The following is a 20,686-nucleotide window of genomic DNA, read 5'->3' on the forward strand; positions in this document are numbered from 1 at the left end:
AAATATCCGCACCTTTGAAGCCCACAATTGGGCCTTGCGATACTCAAACATGGTTTCCAACGATCTGGCATCAGAAGTGCCGAAATCGAAAGCACCGACTACTCACACTAGCTCACAACCTCCCGCCCATCTGCTTGCTATCTACCCTCTAACTCTTATTCTGGGCTCCATTTACTCTCGAATATCACCGACCGCGAACCCCCCAAGCCCATCATCGATATCTTCGCAATCTCAAGAGCCGGTCAATTATTTTGCCCGGAAAGGAAATGTCTTCAACGTGTATTTCGTTAAAATCGGATGGCTCTGGACAAGCCTAGCATTCCTATCACTGCTTCTAACACAGGAAGCGTTTACCAGTAAAAGGATCTCCGCAAACTGTCAGCTGCGACGCGTCGGACAAGCCCTCCTTCGCTATTTGCTCGTTACTTTTTCCTGGATCTTGACGACACAGTGGTGCTTTGGGGCCCCCATAATTGATCGCGGTTTTCTTGCTACTGGTGGAAGATGCGAATTGATCCAACAACAAATGTTTGATGATCCTTCGCAGTCCGACTTACCTCCAGCTGTGGTCCTGACCTCAGTGTTGTGCAAAGCGTCAGGGGGTACCTGGAAAGGTGGCCACGATGTAAGCGGCCATGCCTTTATGCTGGTTTTAGCAAGCGCATTTTTGATATTTGAGATGATGGGCACCAGATCTTCTGTCATTATCAGCAGTGGTAATGTGAATGGTGCTAGGGGGCCAGCGCAGAAGACCACGGATAAAAAAGTTACTGACTGTGGGCCTAATGGTATCGAGGAGCTTTTTGCGGAGCTTTCTAGGAAATTCGTTTGGACAATTGTGGGTCTATCTTTGTGGATGTTACTCATGACAGGGATATGGTTTCATACATGGCTTGAAAAGGTCAGTCCATTAGCTACTTTCGTCTACGAGCTGCTTCTTTCCGTGCTCTTGGGTTTCCCGTCTTCATTCACTAACAGTTACTCCTAAATAAAGATGTCGGGTTTGGTCCTCGCGCTCGCTACGGTATATTTGGTGCATATCCTGCCTCGTTCTTTACCAGCGTGGCGCGGGTTTATTGGCATACCTGGAGTATAAAGTTAGATCAATGAATTAGACCAATACCTTCCTAACAATGAATATAGCTGCTGCATCCATTTATAGTTCCTGGCTGCGCTCACGGGTTGGGAGTGGCACTTGAGTTCCTGGAACTCTCTCTACTCGTTAATTCTCCCCCTCCCCCGGTTCATTGCAATAATTATAATATACAGTTAATTATCAGCAGTGTGCCTAGACTTCGTTCTCTTTCAAGAACATCTTGCAATTTTCCCTTTCTCCTGTCTTTTTTCGGCTAGGCTCCTATCTTGATAGGCTCTGGGCCAAAGAAACCAGCTTTAAATGCTATAAATGAAGTGTAAGTAGGAACGGTTTAACAAGCACGTGAATATCTATGAGATTATCTTACCCCCTGGAATTAGTGCAGAAGCGAACATGACTCTGGTGATAGGTTTCAGATCATCCGGAGTCTGTGTGCCGCCATCATCGTATTCTTCAATCATCGCATCTAATATTTCCTTGAAGTAGTCATATAACTCCCCATCTGGATTTACTGTAGCCCTAAAACATTCAATCCCGAGACACGCTCCAAATTCCCTGAACGCGAGGCGCCTAGAGCCAAACTTCAGGTATGACCCTTCATCAAATAAAGATTCTATAACAACATGAAGAAGCTTAGTTCTGTAGACTCCTGGGAATTGGCGCTACTGACTGGCAAGTGCCCTTCTTGTAGTAAAATTTCTACTTACTCAAAATGTTGCAACACCGAGATGCTAAGGTGACAGCCCAGTCTTCATCATAAAACCACTGGACTGAGACAAGAGTCATTCCCAAATCAAGGAAATCTGGTGAAGGGTGATGCTGCCCCCTACGGTCAGACACCTTCTTGTAGTTGGATATTTCTTCCTCGACTATTTCACCATCCCCAAATTTCTTGGCCGATGCCTGGACCAAGGAGAATGTGACAAACCCATCCAACGGATCTAGGTTTCCTTCGCTAGAAACAAGGGTATGTGAAAGGTCCATCGCTACCTTCCATACCATACGAGGATTGTGTGTGCCGATTCCTACGAGGAAGTGTGGATGAATAGCTTTGCCCAGTGAACATGCCTGTCTGTTGTAGGTCGGATTTCCCGTTGCCATTGACAGCCGGTTAAGGGCAAACATCCATTGAGTTAGATAGTGGTGGTATTGTCCATCGCCATCCGAACCGGCCTCATGGACTTTTCCAATCCTTAGCCCTCCAGCCAAGGGCTCCGAATCAGTGGCACCTGGTAGACGGGAAGTTCCATCTCGAGTTCTTCCTAGCACATCATGGACGGTCTCCACAAGTCGTTCTGCGAATGTGAGATATCTCTCTGGGTATCCGTTTTCAGCGTTTAGCTCGGAGTGCATCTTGTACAATGTCAGGAAGTTTACAACTCCAAATGCATCTGTCCATAGATACCGGCCACGATGGCCTCCTGGGGCTGGAGGAGGGGTCCAGGTAGACGGATCTGAAACTTCTCTATAGTTGCCATATACTTTTTCCATGGCGGACTCAAATCTTTCCATCCTGGTCTTGGTTTCCGTGTTTTCTAAAGCCATTATCGTTGGCTGGAGATTTTTGGGGCTAGGGTTGTATGGCAGTCTGCTGATAAGATATTGAAACCTATGGTGAGTCTGGCGGTGACAACAGAGGATCTTAATGGCTCTCAAATGAGTCACCCTGTACTGTTTTGTCGACAGAGAGATTCAGCTTGTGTTGTTAACATCTTCTCTCTCCTTCAAATCGTTTTGTTGTAGCCCTTCCGTTCAATAATATAAACACGTAGTTAAACAGGGAAGGCACCGGGGTTCTTGGCAAATAACTAAGTTATGAAGTCATCAGTGGCGTCACACATTGAACATTTTCCTATTTATTTATTACCCATGGTAGTCCATCTGGTCGTAGCATATTCGTCTTATTTCTATTTTGATAAAGCCGTATTAAATCAAGGGCTACTGGTATTGAACCTGAATCTCCACTGAGATCAATATATGCTCAGCTCACTTAGATTGCAAGAAGATATCATGGCTGCTTCTAGGCTCGTTGATCTTATCAAGTCAAATGCAAAGGCCCTCCCACCTATTTCAAGCGACTCATTCGGGTCTCGATTCGACCATCTGGGAAAGTACAGAGTTGTGTTACTTGGAGACGGAACCCATGGGACATCAGAGTTCTATCAAGCTCGAGCGGAGATAACCAAACACCTGATTCAGAATCACGGGTTTGATGCCGTAACTGTCGAGGCAGATTGGCCAGACTCAGAAGCAGTAGACAGATATGTTAGACAACGCTCAGGAGTTAAAGCAAAGATTGAACGCCCAGAGGAGCCCGCCTTCCAGCGATTTCCAACTTGGATGTGGCAAAATTCAGACGTGCAAGATATGGTGCACTGGATGAGAGACTACAATCGCAGTCGTCCGTCAACCAGTCGAGTTGGGTTTTATGGATTGGATTTGTACAGCATGGGCAGATCCATAGACGCTGTCATCAAATACCTGGACGCAATTGATCCAAATATGGCGAAGCTCGCTCGCCAGCGATATGGGTGTTTGCAACCATGGGTTGAAGATCCGACAGAATATGGACTAGCGAGTTATCTTGACAGTGGAATGAAAACATGCGAAGAAGCAGTTCTTGATATGCTCCGCGATCTTCTCCAGAAGCGTTTAGAGTACACAGAAGCTCACCAAGGCGGAGATGAGTTCCACAGTGCTGAACAGAATGCATATCTCGTAGCCGATGCGGAGGCGTATTACAGGGCAATGTATTCAGGCGCGGTGGACTCTTGGTCTCTTAGAGACTCTCACATGTTCGAGACTTTGAAACGCATCCTTAATGTCAAAGGAGCGGAATCCAAAGTCGTTGTCTGGGCACACAATAGCCACATTGGTGATGCTAGATATACTAGTATGGGAAGACGCAGAGGAGAATTGAACATTGGCCAGCTTTGTCGCGAAGAATTCGGCAGAGACAATGTTGCTCTGATTGGATGTGGTACACATACCGGCACAGTCGCAGCAGCTCATGAATGGGGTGGGGATGTGGACATCATGGATGTCGTGCCTTCGAGGAGTGATTCTTGGGAATACCTGACTCATCAGTCAGAAAAACAGATGTTTTATCTTGAGCTCAGGAAAAATATCGCTAATCCAGAGCTGCTCCATGCCATGAAAATAGCGTCGCCTCGGCTAGAGCGATTTATTGGTGTTATCTATCGCCCCAGGACCGAACGTACCTCGCATTATTCGTCTACTGATCTCGCAGACCAGTTTGATGGCTTTATTTGGTTTGAGAGAACTGAGGCCGTTAAATCTTTGGTAATGCACCAGCCGCATGACCATATTGGAGCGGACGAGACCTATCCCTTTGGGTTGTGAGCGAATAAATGTCGCAGCATAGAGCTTCCTCAAACTCCAACATCTTACATTCGATCTGGTGAATTCAACGGAGCGGGTGAGAAAAAAAGAGGCCAAACAAACTACTGATATTTGGCAAAGTGAAATTCCGCCTAACAAAACGCCAGAGAGCTGCAGATCTCGGGATGAACTTACCCGTGCGGAATCTAAAATCCGAATTTGTGTATCACAGATAGTGCTCGTGACTCAAGAATTACAGATGCCCTGCAGAAATTGCACATTATCGTTATGACTATACTTAGAAATGAGGGACATCCCTGGGGTGGAACACCAGTTGAATGATACCGATTGATGAAAAGTCGTCAACAGCAGCCAACAAAGGTCACTTGGATTTTTAAGACAACGTCGCTGCGGCTATCCGAGGGTATAACGGCTTATAATTCTTGTATTGTTGACTCCGTATCCCGAGCGTGCGGTAGCCATTTAAAACCTAGTTGAACTGGGAGTTGGAGTTGGGTATGTCGGACAGAGCTTGTTTGTATCACAACTTGAAGCAAAAAACATGGGCTATGCAAATGATTTGATTACTTCAAGCCAGAGATGAATGCAGAGGGCTGCTACAGGGTACCACGCCTGTATTAGTACTTGTCCGATCATTGTGGTATTATAACTCGCGCTACCAGCCACTGTCCTGCAGTGAACTGCTCCAATATTAGTTAGTGGCGAAACGAAATCGAGTGTCAGACCGTTATTATCACTTACTGATGTTTCTAGCCGGGAAACAGTTACCGGCTTCCACTATCGTGTAAGATAGAGGCTGTCGATCATGATGGAAGACTGCTGGGAACTTGGTTGCGAATCATTATGTTTGACGTTTGACGATCCTGCAAATGACGTCCGCCATGATGACTAAGCAGACTTCCGTTATGTCATTTGTTTGCACTGTTTGCTAGTCGTGACATCAGCTTACCTAAGCCGCGGTTTGTTTACTTTCTACCGAATCCGTTACATCCACAACAACGAACGTCAAGAGTGGAGGAAAGACAAGAAGGCATCCCGCGCTCAACGAGCAAAGCAGCATCTAGACAACTACTCATCTCCGCACGCACAGTCAACATACATTATTCGAAAATTTCATTTTTCAAGCCGGCAGTCTTAATATTATCTGATTAGATTGTTTGTGATTCGAGCGGGCATTGTTCTTTGCCATGGCAACCCGCAGGTCTGCTCGATTAAGAGGCCAGACGCCGGCAATTGAAGTGAGAACCACGCAACATATCCTCATAAAATCTATCCTTCAGGGCGGGATAAAGTGCTAACTATCATTGTTCAGCCTATTGACACGAGTACTAAGCGCTCTCCGTCTAAGCGTTCGGCTCAGCGATGTGAGGCAGACCCCTCTGCAGAAACCAAAAGGCTCCTTGAATCAGTTCCTTCTACACCCAAAACAGACCCCTCTAAGGCCATATCGACTCTAGTCCCCCCATCAACAACCAAAAACAAAATTACCCCCAAAACTCCGGAAAATCACAGCGCTATCAAACCTAGCGTGGGAGAAATGCATCCTAGTAAGGTCCAGCAAAGCACTACCAAGCAGCCGGATTCAGGGCTCCAGTTGGGATTCCGGCCCATCCATGATAATTCAAAAGGTCCAAATCAGTCAGTGCCTTCTATAATAAACACACCATCTAAGGGAAGGATTTCAAACGTCGATGAGTTCAGCAAGATGAGTTTCGATTTCAAGTTTTCTTGTGGAGAATCCCAACTTAGCCAGGAGGCAAAGAAATTGATGGAAAGCCTTCGAGAGGAAGCTGCAAGGATTAAGTCGCAGATGGTGATGGAAAAAAACGCACAAAAGGGCAAGGACGTGGAGGCTGAAGCTCAGCCAACGTCCCGGAAAATTGCGAAGCCCAAGGGTATTGCAGGACGTTTCAGCTCAGCTCATATGGCCCAGTTCCGAAAGATGGACTCCATCGAGGGCCATCCATCCGCTTTTAGAGCCCGTGTTGAACCCAATCCAACGTCTCCGGCCAAGGGCCTTAAACGCACAATCTCAAAGGCTCAACTTGGTGACCCTGAAAAGGAAGTCTCAACAAAAACTCGAATCACGCCAGCTTCTAGAGTGGCCGCTACACGCCCCTCTATCCCGCGGCGCGGGGGTCAAGCGAGTGCGAGCCAATCTACCCGGACTCCCTTGTCTGGTGAGAGCTCACAAGTTCAGAACAAGCCACCTTCGAATCCAGCTCCCTTGGAAAAATCCAAGTTCACTACACCGCAGAAACCCACAATTGCCCGTGCTACAAGCATCAAGTACCCCCATACTGTGAAGGCCCAATCTATATCACGTTCACCGGCGCGCAGATCCTTGTTTTCGGCTCCCAAAACCCCACAGACAGATATTAAGTACAAGTCTAAGATGCCCCAGCTGAAATCCATCCTCCGTCGGCCACAACCCCTCTTTTCCAATGACCCTGAGAAGATTGCTGCTGGTACCCACCAGCCTTTACCACGAGCGGACTTTGACACAAAGCTACTTGGCTTATCCGATAGCTTTAAACCCTCAATAAGTATCCCATCGTCAAAGAAGACCGTGGATTTCTCGGCAAGCACAAAACTTCGGGATGCTTGCAATGATTCATCTCCCTCAGCTGTTGCTTCAAAATCACAAGGTAGTGGCCCTCGGGATGTTCTCTACCCGACTCTTCCACCAACCACTCCGCCACACGAAAGGAGGGTTCCTGGCTTCACCTTTAAACTCCAGTCACCTACTGCTCAAGAAAACGGTTCCCCTCTTAGGCCAGGCGAGTTTCAGCCAGGTCTGGAGCGCCCTCCTATTCCACACGGGATTACAAACAAGAAACGGCGTCGTGATGACACAGATGAAGAGCCTCAAACCCCGCGCGATGATCGATTCATTAAGCGTCTTAAACAAAATCCTACAACACCTCCAGCTATGCAAACGCCTAGTCCAGTCAAGAGATGTTTACCTACCACTGTGACCCCGAAGCGTGGTACTCCTGTCAGCAAAGTTCAGAAGGGTAAAGGACTCACCCTTAGTCGACTGAACTTCCTTGCAACTCCCAAAGTCCGACATTGAACTAGCAAGGGGAGCTGAAACCCTTCCCATCCCCTAGGGCCAAATTTTTTTTTTAAGTCCAGTGTGCCATCCATTATGTTACATTGGCGAAAATATCCTCGTAATCTTTCCCCCATTAGCTCTGAATCAAGATGTTACTGTTAAGGTGTTGGGGTTTTTATGGACACAGTGCTGGTTTCTTTTTTCTCTTCTCTCTTCTTTCTTCTATCTTGCTCTCTGGATTTTGGTTGTGATTTAGGAAATGGGGGTGGGAGGAGGTGTTTTATTGGAGTATTCTCTACATGTTTTACCTGGCCATCTTCAAAGGGGGTCCTAGCTAAATGCCATAAAAGGGAAAGGGAAATAAAGATTCCAAATAAGTGAATAATAACAGTTCGCAGTATACTTTATTATAATTTCTGTGTCTTCATGTCTAGTGTACTTAATTCCATTCAAATAATGTAGCAAAGAAAGGCCGTGAAAAACCAGACGCGCACCCTCACCCTCATTAGCCCTATTCAACATAACATCGTACTTGTACAAGGAATCTTTATAAAAGTAAAGAAGAGAAGAGGTGGGCTATTACAATAGAAATATCCTACTAACACCTTTTTTCCTTGCCCTTATTCTTGACCGGACGCCGTATCATGATGTAGGCAGAGGTATCAGGGGTATTGATTTTAAAGGCATGATTGCCGTATACCCAAAGAAAATGTTAAATCAGGTTGAGCAGGAAATAGAAAGGAACTGAGGAGAAAGTTCAGAAAATAAAAAAGGAAATAGAAGAAAATGCGTTCAAAACAGAATGATAAATGGGAGTCATGGGCCTCGGGTTATCGTCTCGTGTGAAATTGGAATAGATGTAGCGTTTCTGCTAGAGAAAGTGTGGCGTGGCGCTTTTGCTTTCGCGGTTTAACGTTTCATAGACGCCAGGAAAGAGTCGAGGCTGTATTCTTCCTCGTATTGGCGGTCATCCCATAGCTCACCTAGATCATCGAGCCAGCCCTTCTTTCCCTTTTCTTTGACTTCGCCATCAATGTCGACCATGTCAATTTCATTGCCGGTTCCATCCTGGGTTGGTTTTTCGGCCGAGTCGGCAGTTTCACCTAGGTTGAAGAGGTCGAGAAGTTGGTCAGTATCCATGGTGCTTAGTCCCGCGTTTTGTTGATTGACGACAGTCGAAGCCACGTCAATCTTGAAGCGTTGCAGACTATTGTATAATTAGCAATCAGAACACAAAACCAGTATAGATGGAGGTTTATAACGTACTTTAGAATCTTTTCTTCAAGAGTGCCGCGGGTAATCAACCGATAGACATTGACGACCTTCTTTTGGCCAATTCTGTGGGCACGGTCCATGGCCTGGATATCCTTTTGGGGATTCCAGTCATGCTCAACGAAAATGACGGTATCGGCACCGGTCAAGTTTAGTCCGAGACCTCCAACACTCGTAGTAAGGAGAAGAACATCATAACTGGGATCGGTATTGAACTGATTGACGATATTCTGCCGCTTGGTTGCTTCTACGCTTCCGTCAAGACGAAGGAACTGGACGGAGGGTAGCAGCTTTCTAAGGACGTCGTTTTGCACAATATCAAGCATCTCCTTCATTTGACAGAAGATCAAGGCACGATGCGGGCTGACGTAGCTTGCACCGGTGGCTAGCTCTCCTTCAGCTGAGGGATCAACACCAATACCACAGTCAATAAGTAAGTCGCGGAGTGCGCTAAGTTTTGGAGCATGGGCAATATCTCGAATGTTTGAGTTCTTCGAGGCAAGAAGCTTCTGGACTTGGTGGTACTGTTTATGTCCCTCCTTCATCACCAGTGCTGGAGAGTTGCAAAGCCGCCTCATGTACTGCAATGCTTGGAAGATGTGTTCCTTAGCTTCCTTATCGCTGCTGCCCACCTTATTGGCAATATCTTTCTGTTCTTTCTGGGTGAAATCTTCGAATAGTTTCCGTTGGAGATCGCTGAGGTCACAGTAATAATTCTGCAAAATCTTTGGAGGAAGATCATTCAAGACCTCTTCCTTCAAACGACGCAGTAAGAAGGGAAGAACTTGTTTATGCAAGGCCTCAATTGCCAATGCACCCGCTTCCTGTTCCTTGGAAGACGATTTGCTGAACCTACTAGCAGCAATTGGCTTTGCGAACCGTTCAAGGAATATTTTTTCTGTTCCGAGGAAACCTGGCATCAGGAAATCAAAAAGGGACCATAATTCCAGGACGTTGTTCTGAATTGGTGTTCCGGACAGGATCAAGCGATGGTTGCTGACGATACTCTTAACTGCTAGTGTAATTTTGGCCTTCGGGTTCTTGATCAGATGGCCTTCATCAAGAACACAATAATTCCATGAGATGCTGGTAAGGACATCGCTATCATTTCTGCAGATGTCGTAGGAGGTGATCACAATATCCACCGTGTCTAGAAGTGGTCGAACCTTTGCTCGCTCAGCTGGTGGTCCCATATAAGCAACGCATGAAATGAACGGGGCGTATTGTTTTATCTCTTGTTGCCAGTGACCAGAAACACTGGGAGGGCAGATAATCAAAGATGGTAGTCGACGAACCTCTGGAGCCCCTGTTTTAGCAAATTCTTCAGCGCGTAGATGATGATCACTAGCAACAATGCAAAGAGTCTGTAGAGTCTTTCCGAGGCCCATGTCGTCGCAAAGGATGCCGTGGAGGTTGTAACGGTTCAAGAAGGCAAGCCAGTTGACACCTTCCTGCTGGTAGGAACGAAGTTCAGCCTTGATACCAACTGGGATTTGGAACGGTTCAACCTTCCGTACATCCAGCATCTGAGCCATGAACTGTCTTTCACGATCTCTGCCTTTAAGTAAGTCTTCAGAGAGACCTGGTGGGTCCGGAATTCCAGCTTCGAGTGGAACGAGTTTAACCAAGGTTGCGAAAGCTGTGGTTGCCAAAAGTCTCACATCATTGTCTGAATCGCTCATGCGCCCAAGTACAGGGACAATCAAGAAAATCACATAAGGGAGGATCTGGTCCTCCATGACATGGATCAGATGGTAGATACATTCGATAGCTCCTTGTCTGTGGTGGACGTCTAGCGCATTGTTGATAGTAGGCAATACCTTCTCAACAAGCATTGTCATGCCATCAACGGGGATAACACTGCATAGTGTAGCAAAACACTTAGCAGCAGCATACCGAATGACAGAAAGTTCACTTTGGAGTGACTTCGCAATGATGGGCATAAGTTGGATGATCCACGGGTATAGTCCGGGGTCGAACTTGGGAACTAAGGCTCGTAGAGTTGACAAGCCGTCGACGGTTTCCTGGCCAAGCGTACTCGATGGGTCTCTGATATCGGCAGGTAGATCACCAGCTAAAGCTTCTCGAACAGGATTCTGTATCAAGCTGGCTATATTTGGAACCTTATCAAACAATTGAGCTCCAAACTTCCCAGCCAACTGTTCCAATGCCTCCTTGGCACCACGACGCATAACTTTCGCCTCTTTTGATTCCTTCTCAAACTTAACGGTATCAACCGGGTCTCGTTTATCTTCCTCCTTGCGCAGAGATAGCACGGCCTTTTCTAAATGGGCATTATGATGAAACTCTGGGGTCTCCGTAGTGTCAACACAGCAGAACTTGACGAGGTTGCCGATAATCTTATCGACAGGACCACGCTTCGCGGCACTGGTGTAATACTCTACTAAGGAGGAGATGGCAGTAGCTGATCTCTTCTGCAGTTCTGCATTTTCTTCTTTTTTAATGCTATCCATTATGGCTTTGATAAGGTAGCTTGGTTTCTTGGGGATGTTCTGGAGAGAAACAAGCGAGCTAGCAATTACCGCTCTGATGCGCATGTCTCGTTGTTCTTTGATTTCCTTCGCCTCTTCAACCGTAGCTTGGGCAGTTTGGCGCGAGTCATTAAGTACTTGCAGTGCTGTCAGCCTCTGAGTAGGAGTCAGTTCCCTTTTAAGGCGTTCAAAGTCAGATCCGAGAACTTTTTCAGCGTCTCGAATTGAAAAGGCGTTGGGTCCTGCTTCTGGCTCTCCTTGGACGACGACAGCTAGAGTAGGTAGTTTGGAAGGCGATACATGCGCATGATCTCGAAAGGTATTAAGAAGAGAATGGCATTGTGATCTGGAAATTTGCAAGTAACACGCAATATCACTGTACCATAGTGGTCGCTCGTTTTCGAGTAACGGATTCAGCCACTGGGACAGGACTGGGGGGCATGGAGAATTTAGATCTCGATTCTTTGCGTATTCCTCTATCACCATGGCTGCAGCCAATTGAGACGAGGATCCAGGCCAGTTGAGGCAAGGCAATATTCCTTGCCATAGATCTGAACCGTTCACAACCTGCCATATTTTCAAAAACCGGCCGAGAGCGGAAGCTGCATATATCTTTGATCTTATCATCGTGTCCAGGCCGACCAGATCAATATCTCCCTGCAGCATGTGGCCGTCAACGTTGTGTGAGTTGACAGGTGGTGGCTCCTGCTTTTCAACTTTGCGTCGTCGGCCACGGGCAGGGGGCTGAGGATCAACTTGAGTATTCGGTGATTGACGTCTAGGGCCTACAGGGGCGGAAGTGTAAGGTAACCCAGAGGGACGGATGAACAAGCAGGCATCCATCGGGATTGGGTATCGTGGAACACCAAATGGATTCATGGTTGCCGTTATAAGAGGCTGTAACGATCCAACTAGCTGGTTGCCGTCCATCAATCTATGATTTTCGGCCACCTTAAGCATCTCGCACCATACTTGTAGCGACAACTTAAGTACCGCCTCATTGCGTTCAACAAGCAAATTCTGGAATATGAGTCGAAGCGACTTGCCGTCAACCCAGGTGTTTTGGCCATCGGTATCCAGTTCAAGGAATGTCAGTAATGCTCTCAGCACTGCCGATCGAACACTGGAGATAGTGTGACGCAAAAACGGGAATAGCCTAGGAACCAAGTTTCCAAAGGAGGAGTTGGAGTCGTGTACGGCATTCTGTTTCATGGCCTCCAGAACTTGAGGGAACGTACAAAGCTTCGCAAGGAGGTCCATAACCGACCCCGTACTGGCGCTAAGATCGTCCTGTAAGTTTGATAGACAGTTCCACACCACCTCTATCAAAGCGCCTAAAGAACCGCCACGAAGTTTAACAAAATCGTCCGCAATGGGTATCAAAGTTGCCGCGCTAACGGCACGGACGTCGTCGTCGTAGTTATCCAGTCCCCTCATTACTGCCTCAATCACTCCATCCAATACATTGGGTTCTTTCATAAGAATATCAGTGCGGACGGCGACAAGGTACTTTAAGCCAATCATACCGCCATGGCAGACTTCCCAGATAGGTTTGTCAAGGTCCAGATCATTTTGCATTACCATCCTATGAAGAATATGATAGACGCGAGTGACAGAGGTGTCTGGCAGGTGAGACAACAGAGCACCCATCGTCTGTCCTACAGTTTCTCGGATGGGTGCTACGACATTGTCTGAAATGTAGTCACCAAATCTGTCTAGCATGAAGACGCAGAGTAAACGGCAGGCAAGGTCGCCCAGCCAACGATGATTTAACGCATCATTCTCCATTCGTGTCTTGCCATACTGCCTGCCGGCACCATGACCCTGGACACGAATAACTTCTCTCAGGCCCATGGCCGCCCCGTGACGGATGTCCCAATTCTGGTCAAATAGATCCACCATTAAGATCTCACACATCCGCTCGTACGGCCATTCAATGTCTTGTCCATCTGAAGAGCTGCTCTGAATAAATGGCTTCTCGGGGACCACGGTACCCTTAAACTCCTTTACAAGTTTTGAGTCATCATCTGGGCCTTCTCTCTTGATGGAAAAGTAATCATCCTTGGTGTCATGTTCGTCATCTTCATTTTCCTTCTTGACCGGGTGAGGAGTAGATACTTCAGTTGGTGTAGACCCAGCTTCAGACCCCTTTCGAACTGCTAGATCAACGATACGTATCTTATTGGCACCGAGCTTCGCTGTCTGTTTGTTCTTCCGTTTCAGCTGGTTAAGCTGTCGTTTGCTTAGGCCGTGATCATCGCCATTAGCTGAGGGAGGAGCCTCCTCTAGTGGAGAGTCGCGGTTAAATGGATGCTGTGACCGAGCAAGGCCGCCGACAGAAGTGTCCAGTGGAGGGGGGGGCATCTGTATCTGGCTTGGCTTCCTCTGTTGAGAACCATTGGACATTTCGGTATCATGGATGAGATTTTCTTGGGGGTAATCGCCAGCAAGGCCCAACCGCCCTCTCAGCGTCTTTTTTTGTTGCTGTAACCTAGAAATAGGGTCTAAGCCAGCAACGGCATATTCATATTCTTTCCCACCACTTCCGAGCAGCTTGTGGCCATGTTTAAGAACGGAGACTATGTCCAGGGTCTCGAGATCCAGCAGCTCTTCCGATGCTCCGTCGTTTTCCTTTTCGGCCTCATCTTTAGCCTCGGCCTTGGTAGTAATTGTATCATTATCATCATCATCATCATCGGCATTGGGGTCCAGCTTCTCTGCAAAGGAGACAATGCCACCAATGGCCTTGGCCGCAGCTGTCCGGGTATCCCATGACTTTGACCGAAGATACGGAAGTATACGCCCTAGAAGATTAAACAGCTCATCTGGGTGCTGCTTCTGCACATCTGCTAGCTGTTGGGCCGCTGTGTTCCTGATGACCTGTGTGCTCCCTGTCTCTAGAAGGCTATAATGTTGAGAATAGTCATGTGACCATGTCAGTTTTGTTCCATATTTTTCTTAGTCATCTAAAAAGCGTTACTCACGTGACTAAGCGATCTAGCCGGCTTCGGCAAGGGTTAGTATGAGTCAGCAAAGTGGGTGCCTGAAGAAGCCCCGTGATTGGGTCGCCACTAACCTTGAACCCATCTTTTTTCGCCTTTTTTTGCTCTTTTTTCACTTTCGACGCGCTAAAGCGATGTAGATAAAAAGGTCGTCCCTCAAAGCCGGCGACGGGCGAAGAAGAATTAAGCAGAAATGATTAAGCGCAGCAGCCAAGTGACTGTCATTCCCGTCATCGAATGAAAGAAATAAAAAAAAAAAAAATGGGAAAAGAGCCAGGGCAGAAAGTGGGAAGTGAAGCAAGGCGGGAAAGTGAAGTAAAAAAAGAAGCGCGTTAGATTAGACGTAGCTTGCGAGGAGCGTGCTCATAGGGCGGACCAAGGCGACCTCTATGGAAGGAAAAAGCGGCCGCTGGGGGGAAGCATGGCCCCTTTGGCCGAACTAGATATTATAGAGTACTTTCGCTCGCCGGCGCAAAAAGAGTAGACGGGCCAGGCGGGATGACGGGAGAGCTTGAAGCCTTAGTCAGGCCGCGCAGGGCTGTGGGTGTATGGCGCGGGTGAGTGTGTGTGGTGGGAAGGGGGAGGGAGGGGGGCGAGAGGCAGTGCAGAAAAGGGAAGCTGTTTGGGCGTGCCGGGTTCAGAGAATAATTTTCTATCGAGGTCGCGCAGCATGTTTATATCATCGGGGGCCCAGCGTCTTTTTTTCTCTGGCGCGGCAGGCTCCACCGCTAGTCCCCTTTCGGTATGGCGCGGCGCCCCCTTACAACCCTGCGCCGCTATTATTGACACGTGACCACCCCTGAGAGCAGGAGGCGGACGGGCAAGCCAGCCAGCCAGCCAGACAGACCAGACAGACAGGCAGGCAGGCAGGCGGACGGGCGGACGGCCAGCGAGGGGAGTATAGGTCGCCTGCGTCGGAGCATACATACACGGGCAGAGCGTTGGAGTCTGAGACGTTGGAAGGAGGCAGATGAGAGGATCGCCAATGCAGGCACGCAGTCTCTCAGAGCAGCCGATCACAAGATGCTCCGGCTGCCGGGGGAACAGACTGGATGATATACATAGCTACACAGTAATAATAGCTTGTGCTATATATCGACAAGCTTCAAGCTTTCGGGTTTAAGGCGTTGGGCGGCACACTGAAGCACCTCTCACACGTAAAATAAATAGCCTTGTGGAGGAATTATGCAGAGCGCTTCGTATGTGAGGCAGTTTTCTTCAGGTCACATGATGGCCGTGACGGGCGGACATTTGGGACATTTGGTGGTGGACGGAAAGAAGCTCACAGCCTCACCAGTCAAAGGTGTCGCTAGTTGCTTCTTTCGTTAGGTATATCATTTGGCGGCTTTTTCCCGGCTGTCCGGGTAGGCAGTAAATAGTGCGAAACGACCAAAGAGACGGCTTTCCAGGCGACAATAATAAATATTCATAGGCTAGTCTTGACAGCCAGGAAGGATGGATTACCTGGGTACCTAATCTTACTCCAGCAACTCAACCGGCTGTGAAAGTCTCCCGCTCCCAACAAACCAAATCAAAGACGGATATGCTGTTACCTGTGGAGTAGCCAAAATCCATGTTGCACGCGCGGCTGGTATCATGGATGAAATGAAAGGTCGGGGAAACATGTCAAGATCAGGATCAATGGAATAGGGCAAAGCCACCAGGAGCAAACAATTCATTGCTATGTTGGGGGAATCGAATAGTAAAACATGAACTCCACGGCATGCTGCCAGGTACACAGAGCGGGTATGGAAGGAAACAATCTCTCCAAACCCAGGCGTCTTCTCTTCTTTCTTTCCTTTATTTACACATAAAGATAATCCTCTATCGTCCGTCAATTTTTGTCACCCAAAGCTCTGGATCATGATGATTTCGCATCTTCTTTGCCCAGCAATCCTAATGGGCTTATCTGTTCGGCTCTGGGGGCGCTCTCTCTGGGATGGGATGACATGGCTTTTCGGTAGGCATTTTGCATTTCTCGGGTTCTCGCGGCCTAGTAGAAGGTATAATTTAGTCTTGTATTCAAATATGTTTCGCTTTTTATTCCGGTGATGGGCCTGGGGAGAGGGTCGAAATGCTCATCAGCCGGATGGGTGTTGGGGAAAACCGCTGACCTCTTTCTTGTGATGTAGGCACTCATAGTAATCATCTAGAACTCCGATACATTTCTTCTTGCCAGCCTCACCCTCAACGGAGTTGACGACGTAGCAGCCGAGCAAGTCCTGCCAGAAGGGAAAGCATCGTGACACGCCTAAATGGCCATAACTTAGCAGTCTGGCTAACACTCCAAACCTCCACTATTTGCGCCTCTGCTGCAGTCTACACAATAGAAAAGACGCATAAGACAGCATGAATATGCACTTACCACCGTTAAGACCGTATCCGGACGCCATTGTGTCTCAATTGCCTGTGTGAGGAATGCGATTTCAAGTTGACCTGTGGTTTTGGCCGACGCTTTGAAAGCCCGTCGTTGGTCGTTCTCAAGGCGTTGGTCCGAGCTTGCTTGATTATCTAATACAAACCCTCTTTTGGTGCCACATCTTTCTATTATTCAATCTAACACTGTTGGATGATATAACTACTATAGACACCTGTTCAAGGGAGCATCGTGCACCGGTTGATCACGATAACATCAGAACGATGACGGTTTTTGAAGGTTTATCAGATTTTCATGTTGTTCTCTTAGCTGTGCAGCTTTGTCTGAACGGGGACATATTGGGCCTTCCGCTTCTCAAATCCCAGTTTCCGCATACCCTCCATCTAGAACTGCTATTTCGAATAGTCCTTACGTTCCTACCAGAGATTACAGAGCCCGAACAATATACTCAAGTGATCAAGCATCTTGTCAATGGCTCTCCGCCTCCGGACTGCAACTTGGAAGCAGATATTGCCGCCATCAGAGAAATATCCGAGCCCGACGCTCGCAAACAAGTTCGACACTTGAAACTACTCCCTCTTCGACGCCCACACATTAATATCGACGCCTCCGAACCGCCTCTAATCCAGTTCTTGATTCATCGAGCGCATAGAATTGATACCGAAGTCGGCCTGCAGCTATATATCCTCGAACTAGTGGATCCGTTCATCTCGAGTTCAAACGCTCTTCGCGACTGGACTATTTCCGTTGTCTTACCCGCTATAAGGTTCAACTACGAATACCATCCTGACAATGAAGGAGCCTTGTCGTTAGAACTGATAGAGTCACTGGATTCGAGAAGTGCGGTGAACATCTTGCTTTCTGCAGTTGAACCACATTCTAAAGGAGGGGATGTTGGTAGAGACTTGAAGGGCCTGATCGGCCCCTGGATGTACGGACATGTCAAATCGAAGAGGCGGAAACTAGACAACAAAAAAAGCACAACTAGCGGCGCTGATTTGGCTGAGGTTGGCTGGCAAGACGTAAATGAATGGATTTTGTCGACCAGCATTCGTGACTTCCACTTGGCCATTGAGGCAGTGGAGCAGTGGTCAGGGCCAGGAGATATAAATCTCGGTGACTACGATGGGGCACAGGATGAAGAGCTATCTGAAGATACGGAGAAGAGGCTGATGTCTCTATATGCGCAAGCTGGCCTTGCGTCAATATATGCACTGTCTGATGGCGGTTTTGGACTAATATCGGGAGCGGCTCGTATACTATCGAGAGTCGCTGACTTTACTGGATTCGATGATCGGTTGCATATCAACAATGCGGGCCTGCATCCTCTCTCACTTCATATACCGGAACTTGAGAGAGTATCTCGGCAGCACCTCCTACATAACATGCTCTTGAACCCTTCGAATCCTCTCACATACCCTACGAAGCAGTCAATATCCTTTACAAACGCTATACTGGTGTCCATCCGCATACTTGATCAGTACGGCCGTTGGATGTCACCTCGAGCCGCAGCGGAGATGATGCTACTGGGACAGGCTGATGCACAGTTTTTTGAACTGCGGAAACTAATCGAGACTCTCAACCACCAACACCCTCCGCCTCGGGACTGGGCCCAGGTTAGGGCGAGTTTGCTCTGGCTGCATAGCTGGGGAGGCAGTACGCAGCTGGAGGTACCGCAGGGGCTATTCTGGAGGATTCCCTTGCTCAAACTTGAACGAGAGATCTTTATTGCCATGTTGACAGCAAGAGGTAAATGCTCCCTTCAAATTATAGTGATTTAGGGAATCTCCATGTTAACAACCTATGTGAATAGAATACAAACTTGCTGCGGATATATATCTCGACTCACCAGGCTCCATGCCTCTTCCTCGCGATGAGATCGAATCGGCTGTGACGGAGACGATATTTGCGTCGTATGACAATGCAACCAATGGCAATAAGACCAGAGGTGGCATGAAGCGATCAGCAGACCTGTACGAGAGCCATATTCCCATTGTCTTCCACAAGGCGCGTTTTTAAAAGCATTTGTTCTTACGAGAAAAATTCCAGGCTCGAAGCATTTGCCCCATACTTCCCGCAGTCCGTCTCATTCCAGCAGATCAGCAGCTTGCTGTCCGCAACCCACGCCCTGTCGTTCTACTCGCTGACGCTTCAGCATGGCGTACCATTTCAACCCGTCAGCATCCGCGTACACCAGGACCCGATCTCATTGATTGAAAAGGTTCTAGAGCAGAACCCCAAAGGGTATACGCAGCTTGACGATCTATTGGTTATTGGACGGAATTTGGTTGCAGCTGGGCTCCCTACTAGCAAGGGACCAGCAGCGTCGACTGCATCCCCCAATCAGGCCGTCGTATCAGCAGGGAGGCGAATACTGTCTCTTGCCATCGCGGCTGCAGTGAACGCATCCGACTTTGACACTGCATACTCCTACGTCGTCACACGGGTAATACCCCCGTCTCTAGTTCCTGGCAATGAGCGAGGCGAGACAGGACATGCGCAAGACGAAGACGAAGTCGACGACGACATCTCATGGCGTGCCGCATACAACACCGGCCGTCATCCGCCGACTGGCAAAGAAACGCAGGAGACGACACTTGTCTCCAGGATCGCACGCCTTTCCCAGCGCATGGAGCTGCTCTCCTTAGCCCTTGTCCTGGCCCCGTCTTCCGAATACCTTCCTGAGATCCTGGCTGTCTGGCGACGGTGTGACGAAGAGATGTCGACTCTCCAGGAGCAAGAGATACAGGAGGCAGAGAGCTGGGACTACCAGGGCGATCAGCAGGGCCGCATGGGCATGGGTATGGGCGTGGGAGTAGCCGTTCCCGGTGGCTTCGGCCCGTCGAGCAGCGAGCTGGACGCTCTTGACACCGAACTTGAGCGTGAACGACGAGCACGTTCCACACGACAGCCCCAGCTGCAGAGACCAGCCAAGCTAAGCGGATACGAAGAGGCGCCGATGGGCCTGTTTGACGTTGCTCGTGGTGCTGCATCGGCGCTGCGCAAGAACGCATTCCCGCTGACATCTGCCAGCCCGGCGAACACCAGCAGTAGAAACATGACGAACAACAGCTCTGGCGAGGAAGGACAGGGAGTCGAGACTCCTCGGACGCGGAAGAGGGACGTTGTGAGCAATCTGGTAACTGAAGGACTGGTCAGCGGTATCGGATGGGTGATCGGGGCACCAGCACCAGCACCTGCTTCTGGCCAGGGAAGTCCAGAGTAGCAGTAAGTCGCTAGCTGGTTTGCTTGTCCGTCAGCTTCGGTAAGGATATCTTTTCGACCTGGACCCGACGTCTCGCCGTCATGTAGTCAACTGCATAGAAAAGGGGGGATCCCCCTTAGCATTGGGGATATCAACACCGCCTCTATGACTTCTAAGAGTTGTACTCTTTGCATATACACAGCTACTTCTGTTATTATTGACTAGACGAATGATGATAATGCACTGATGTCTACATGATAATAATAATAATAATAATAATAATGCGTTTGATGTCTAAACTCCCCCCCAGGCGAGCGGTCGATCAGCCATGCCGCCCGCTTCCAGGTACCCGACCAAGCAACGCAAAGCGAAGAAGAAAAGAAAAGAAAAACGACGAGGAACCCGTCCATGCATGCGTAGAACGGGATGCTCTCTGTCCCTTGCTCCCCCATGCATGGTACATTTCTATTCATAGCAAACAACGCCCGCGTCGTCGTATCTTTTTGCATCGAGTCCAGGGCCGTCTCTACGTATGTATGTATGTATGTAGCCAACGACGTAAGACAAGCGACCCCAGAATGCGTTCTTCTGCAGGCCAGACAGTGAGTAGTAAATAGAGAAGAAGTCTTCCTGCTGGCGGAAATGTTTCAGCCCTCATGCAAGAGCAAGCCCGTCCGGCGGACGATGGCGAAGCAGCGGCAAGATGATCGCGCTGCGAGGGCTCAGCCTGGTTGTATATATAGACAGGCCGATGTAGATATATAAACTGCACCGTGAGCACAAACAGCGTCTATCCGGATCCTGATCCTCGATCCTCATCC

At 48.4% G+C, this 20,686-nt stretch overlaps 7 protein-coding genes across 7 annotated transcripts; 4 read left to right on the forward strand and 3 right to left on the reverse strand.

Moving 5' to 3' along the window:
* Positions 1–49: 49 nt before the first annotated feature.
* Positions 50–988, forward strand: TERG_00488 (uncharacterized protein; the record flags this gene model as incomplete). Its single annotated transcript, XM_003238451.1, has 1 exon — positions 50–988. One exon carries the CDS (start codon positions 50–52, stop codon positions 986–988), a length of 939 nt encoding a protein of 312 aa, XP_003238499.1.
* A 361-nt stretch (positions 989–1,349) lies between these two features.
* On the reverse strand, positions 1,350–2,641 carry TERG_00489 (uncharacterized protein; the record flags this gene model as incomplete). The annotated part of the gene is made up of 3 exons (XM_003238452.1): positions 1,350–1,399; positions 1,464–1,709; positions 1,804–2,641. 3 exons carry the CDS (start codon positions 2,639–2,641, stop codon positions 1,350–1,352), a joined length of 1,134 nt encoding a protein of 377 aa, XP_003238500.1.
* Positions 2,642–3,106: 465 nt separating this feature from the next.
* TERG_00490 (uncharacterized protein) lies at positions 3,107–4,459 on the forward strand (the record flags this gene model as incomplete). Its single annotated transcript, XM_003238453.1, has 1 exon — positions 3,107–4,459. The coding sequence occupies one exon, from the start codon at positions 3,107–3,109 to the stop codon at positions 4,457–4,459; it is 1,353 nt and encodes a 450-aa protein (XP_003238501.1).
* Positions 4,460–5,646: 1,187 nt separating this feature from the next.
* Positions 5,647–7,535, forward strand: TERG_00491 (uncharacterized protein; the record flags this gene model as incomplete). Its single annotated transcript, XM_003238454.1, has 2 exons — positions 5,647–5,697; positions 5,772–7,535. 2 exons carry the CDS (start codon positions 5,647–5,649, stop codon positions 7,533–7,535), a joined length of 1,815 nt encoding a protein of 604 aa, XP_003238502.1.
* An 891-nt stretch (positions 7,536–8,426) lies between these two features.
* Positions 8,427–14,368, reverse strand: TERG_00492 (uncharacterized protein; the record flags this gene model as incomplete). The annotated part of the gene is made up of 4 exons (XM_047747601.1): positions 8,427–8,724; positions 8,784–14,186; positions 14,266–14,286; positions 14,358–14,368. 4 exons carry the CDS (start codon positions 14,366–14,368, stop codon positions 8,427–8,429), a joined length of 5,733 nt encoding a protein of 1,910 aa, XP_047603562.1.
* A 1,776-nt stretch (positions 14,369–16,144) lies between these two features.
* TERG_00493 (uncharacterized protein) lies at positions 16,145–16,676 on the reverse strand (the record flags this gene model as incomplete). Its single annotated transcript, XM_003238456.1, has 3 exons — positions 16,145–16,276; positions 16,398–16,534; positions 16,649–16,676. The coding sequence occupies 3 exons, from the start codon at positions 16,674–16,676 to the stop codon at positions 16,145–16,147; spliced, it is 297 nt and encodes a 98-aa protein (XP_003238504.1).
* A 247-nt stretch (positions 16,677–16,923) lies between these two features.
* On the forward strand, positions 16,924–18,441 carry TERG_00494 (uncharacterized protein; the record flags this gene model as incomplete). The annotated part of the gene is made up of 1 exon (XM_003238457.2): positions 16,924–18,441. One exon carries the CDS (start codon positions 16,924–16,926, stop codon positions 18,439–18,441), a length of 1,518 nt encoding a protein of 505 aa, XP_003238505.2.
* Positions 18,442–20,686: the final 2,245 nt, after the last annotated feature.

The sequence above is a fragment of the Trichophyton rubrum genome (assembly GCF_000151425.1).
Source record: "Trichophyton rubrum CBS 118892 genomic scaffold supercont2.1, whole genome shotgun sequence".
NCBI lineage: Eukaryota > Fungi > Ascomycota > Eurotiomycetes > Onygenales > Arthrodermataceae > Trichophyton > Trichophyton rubrum.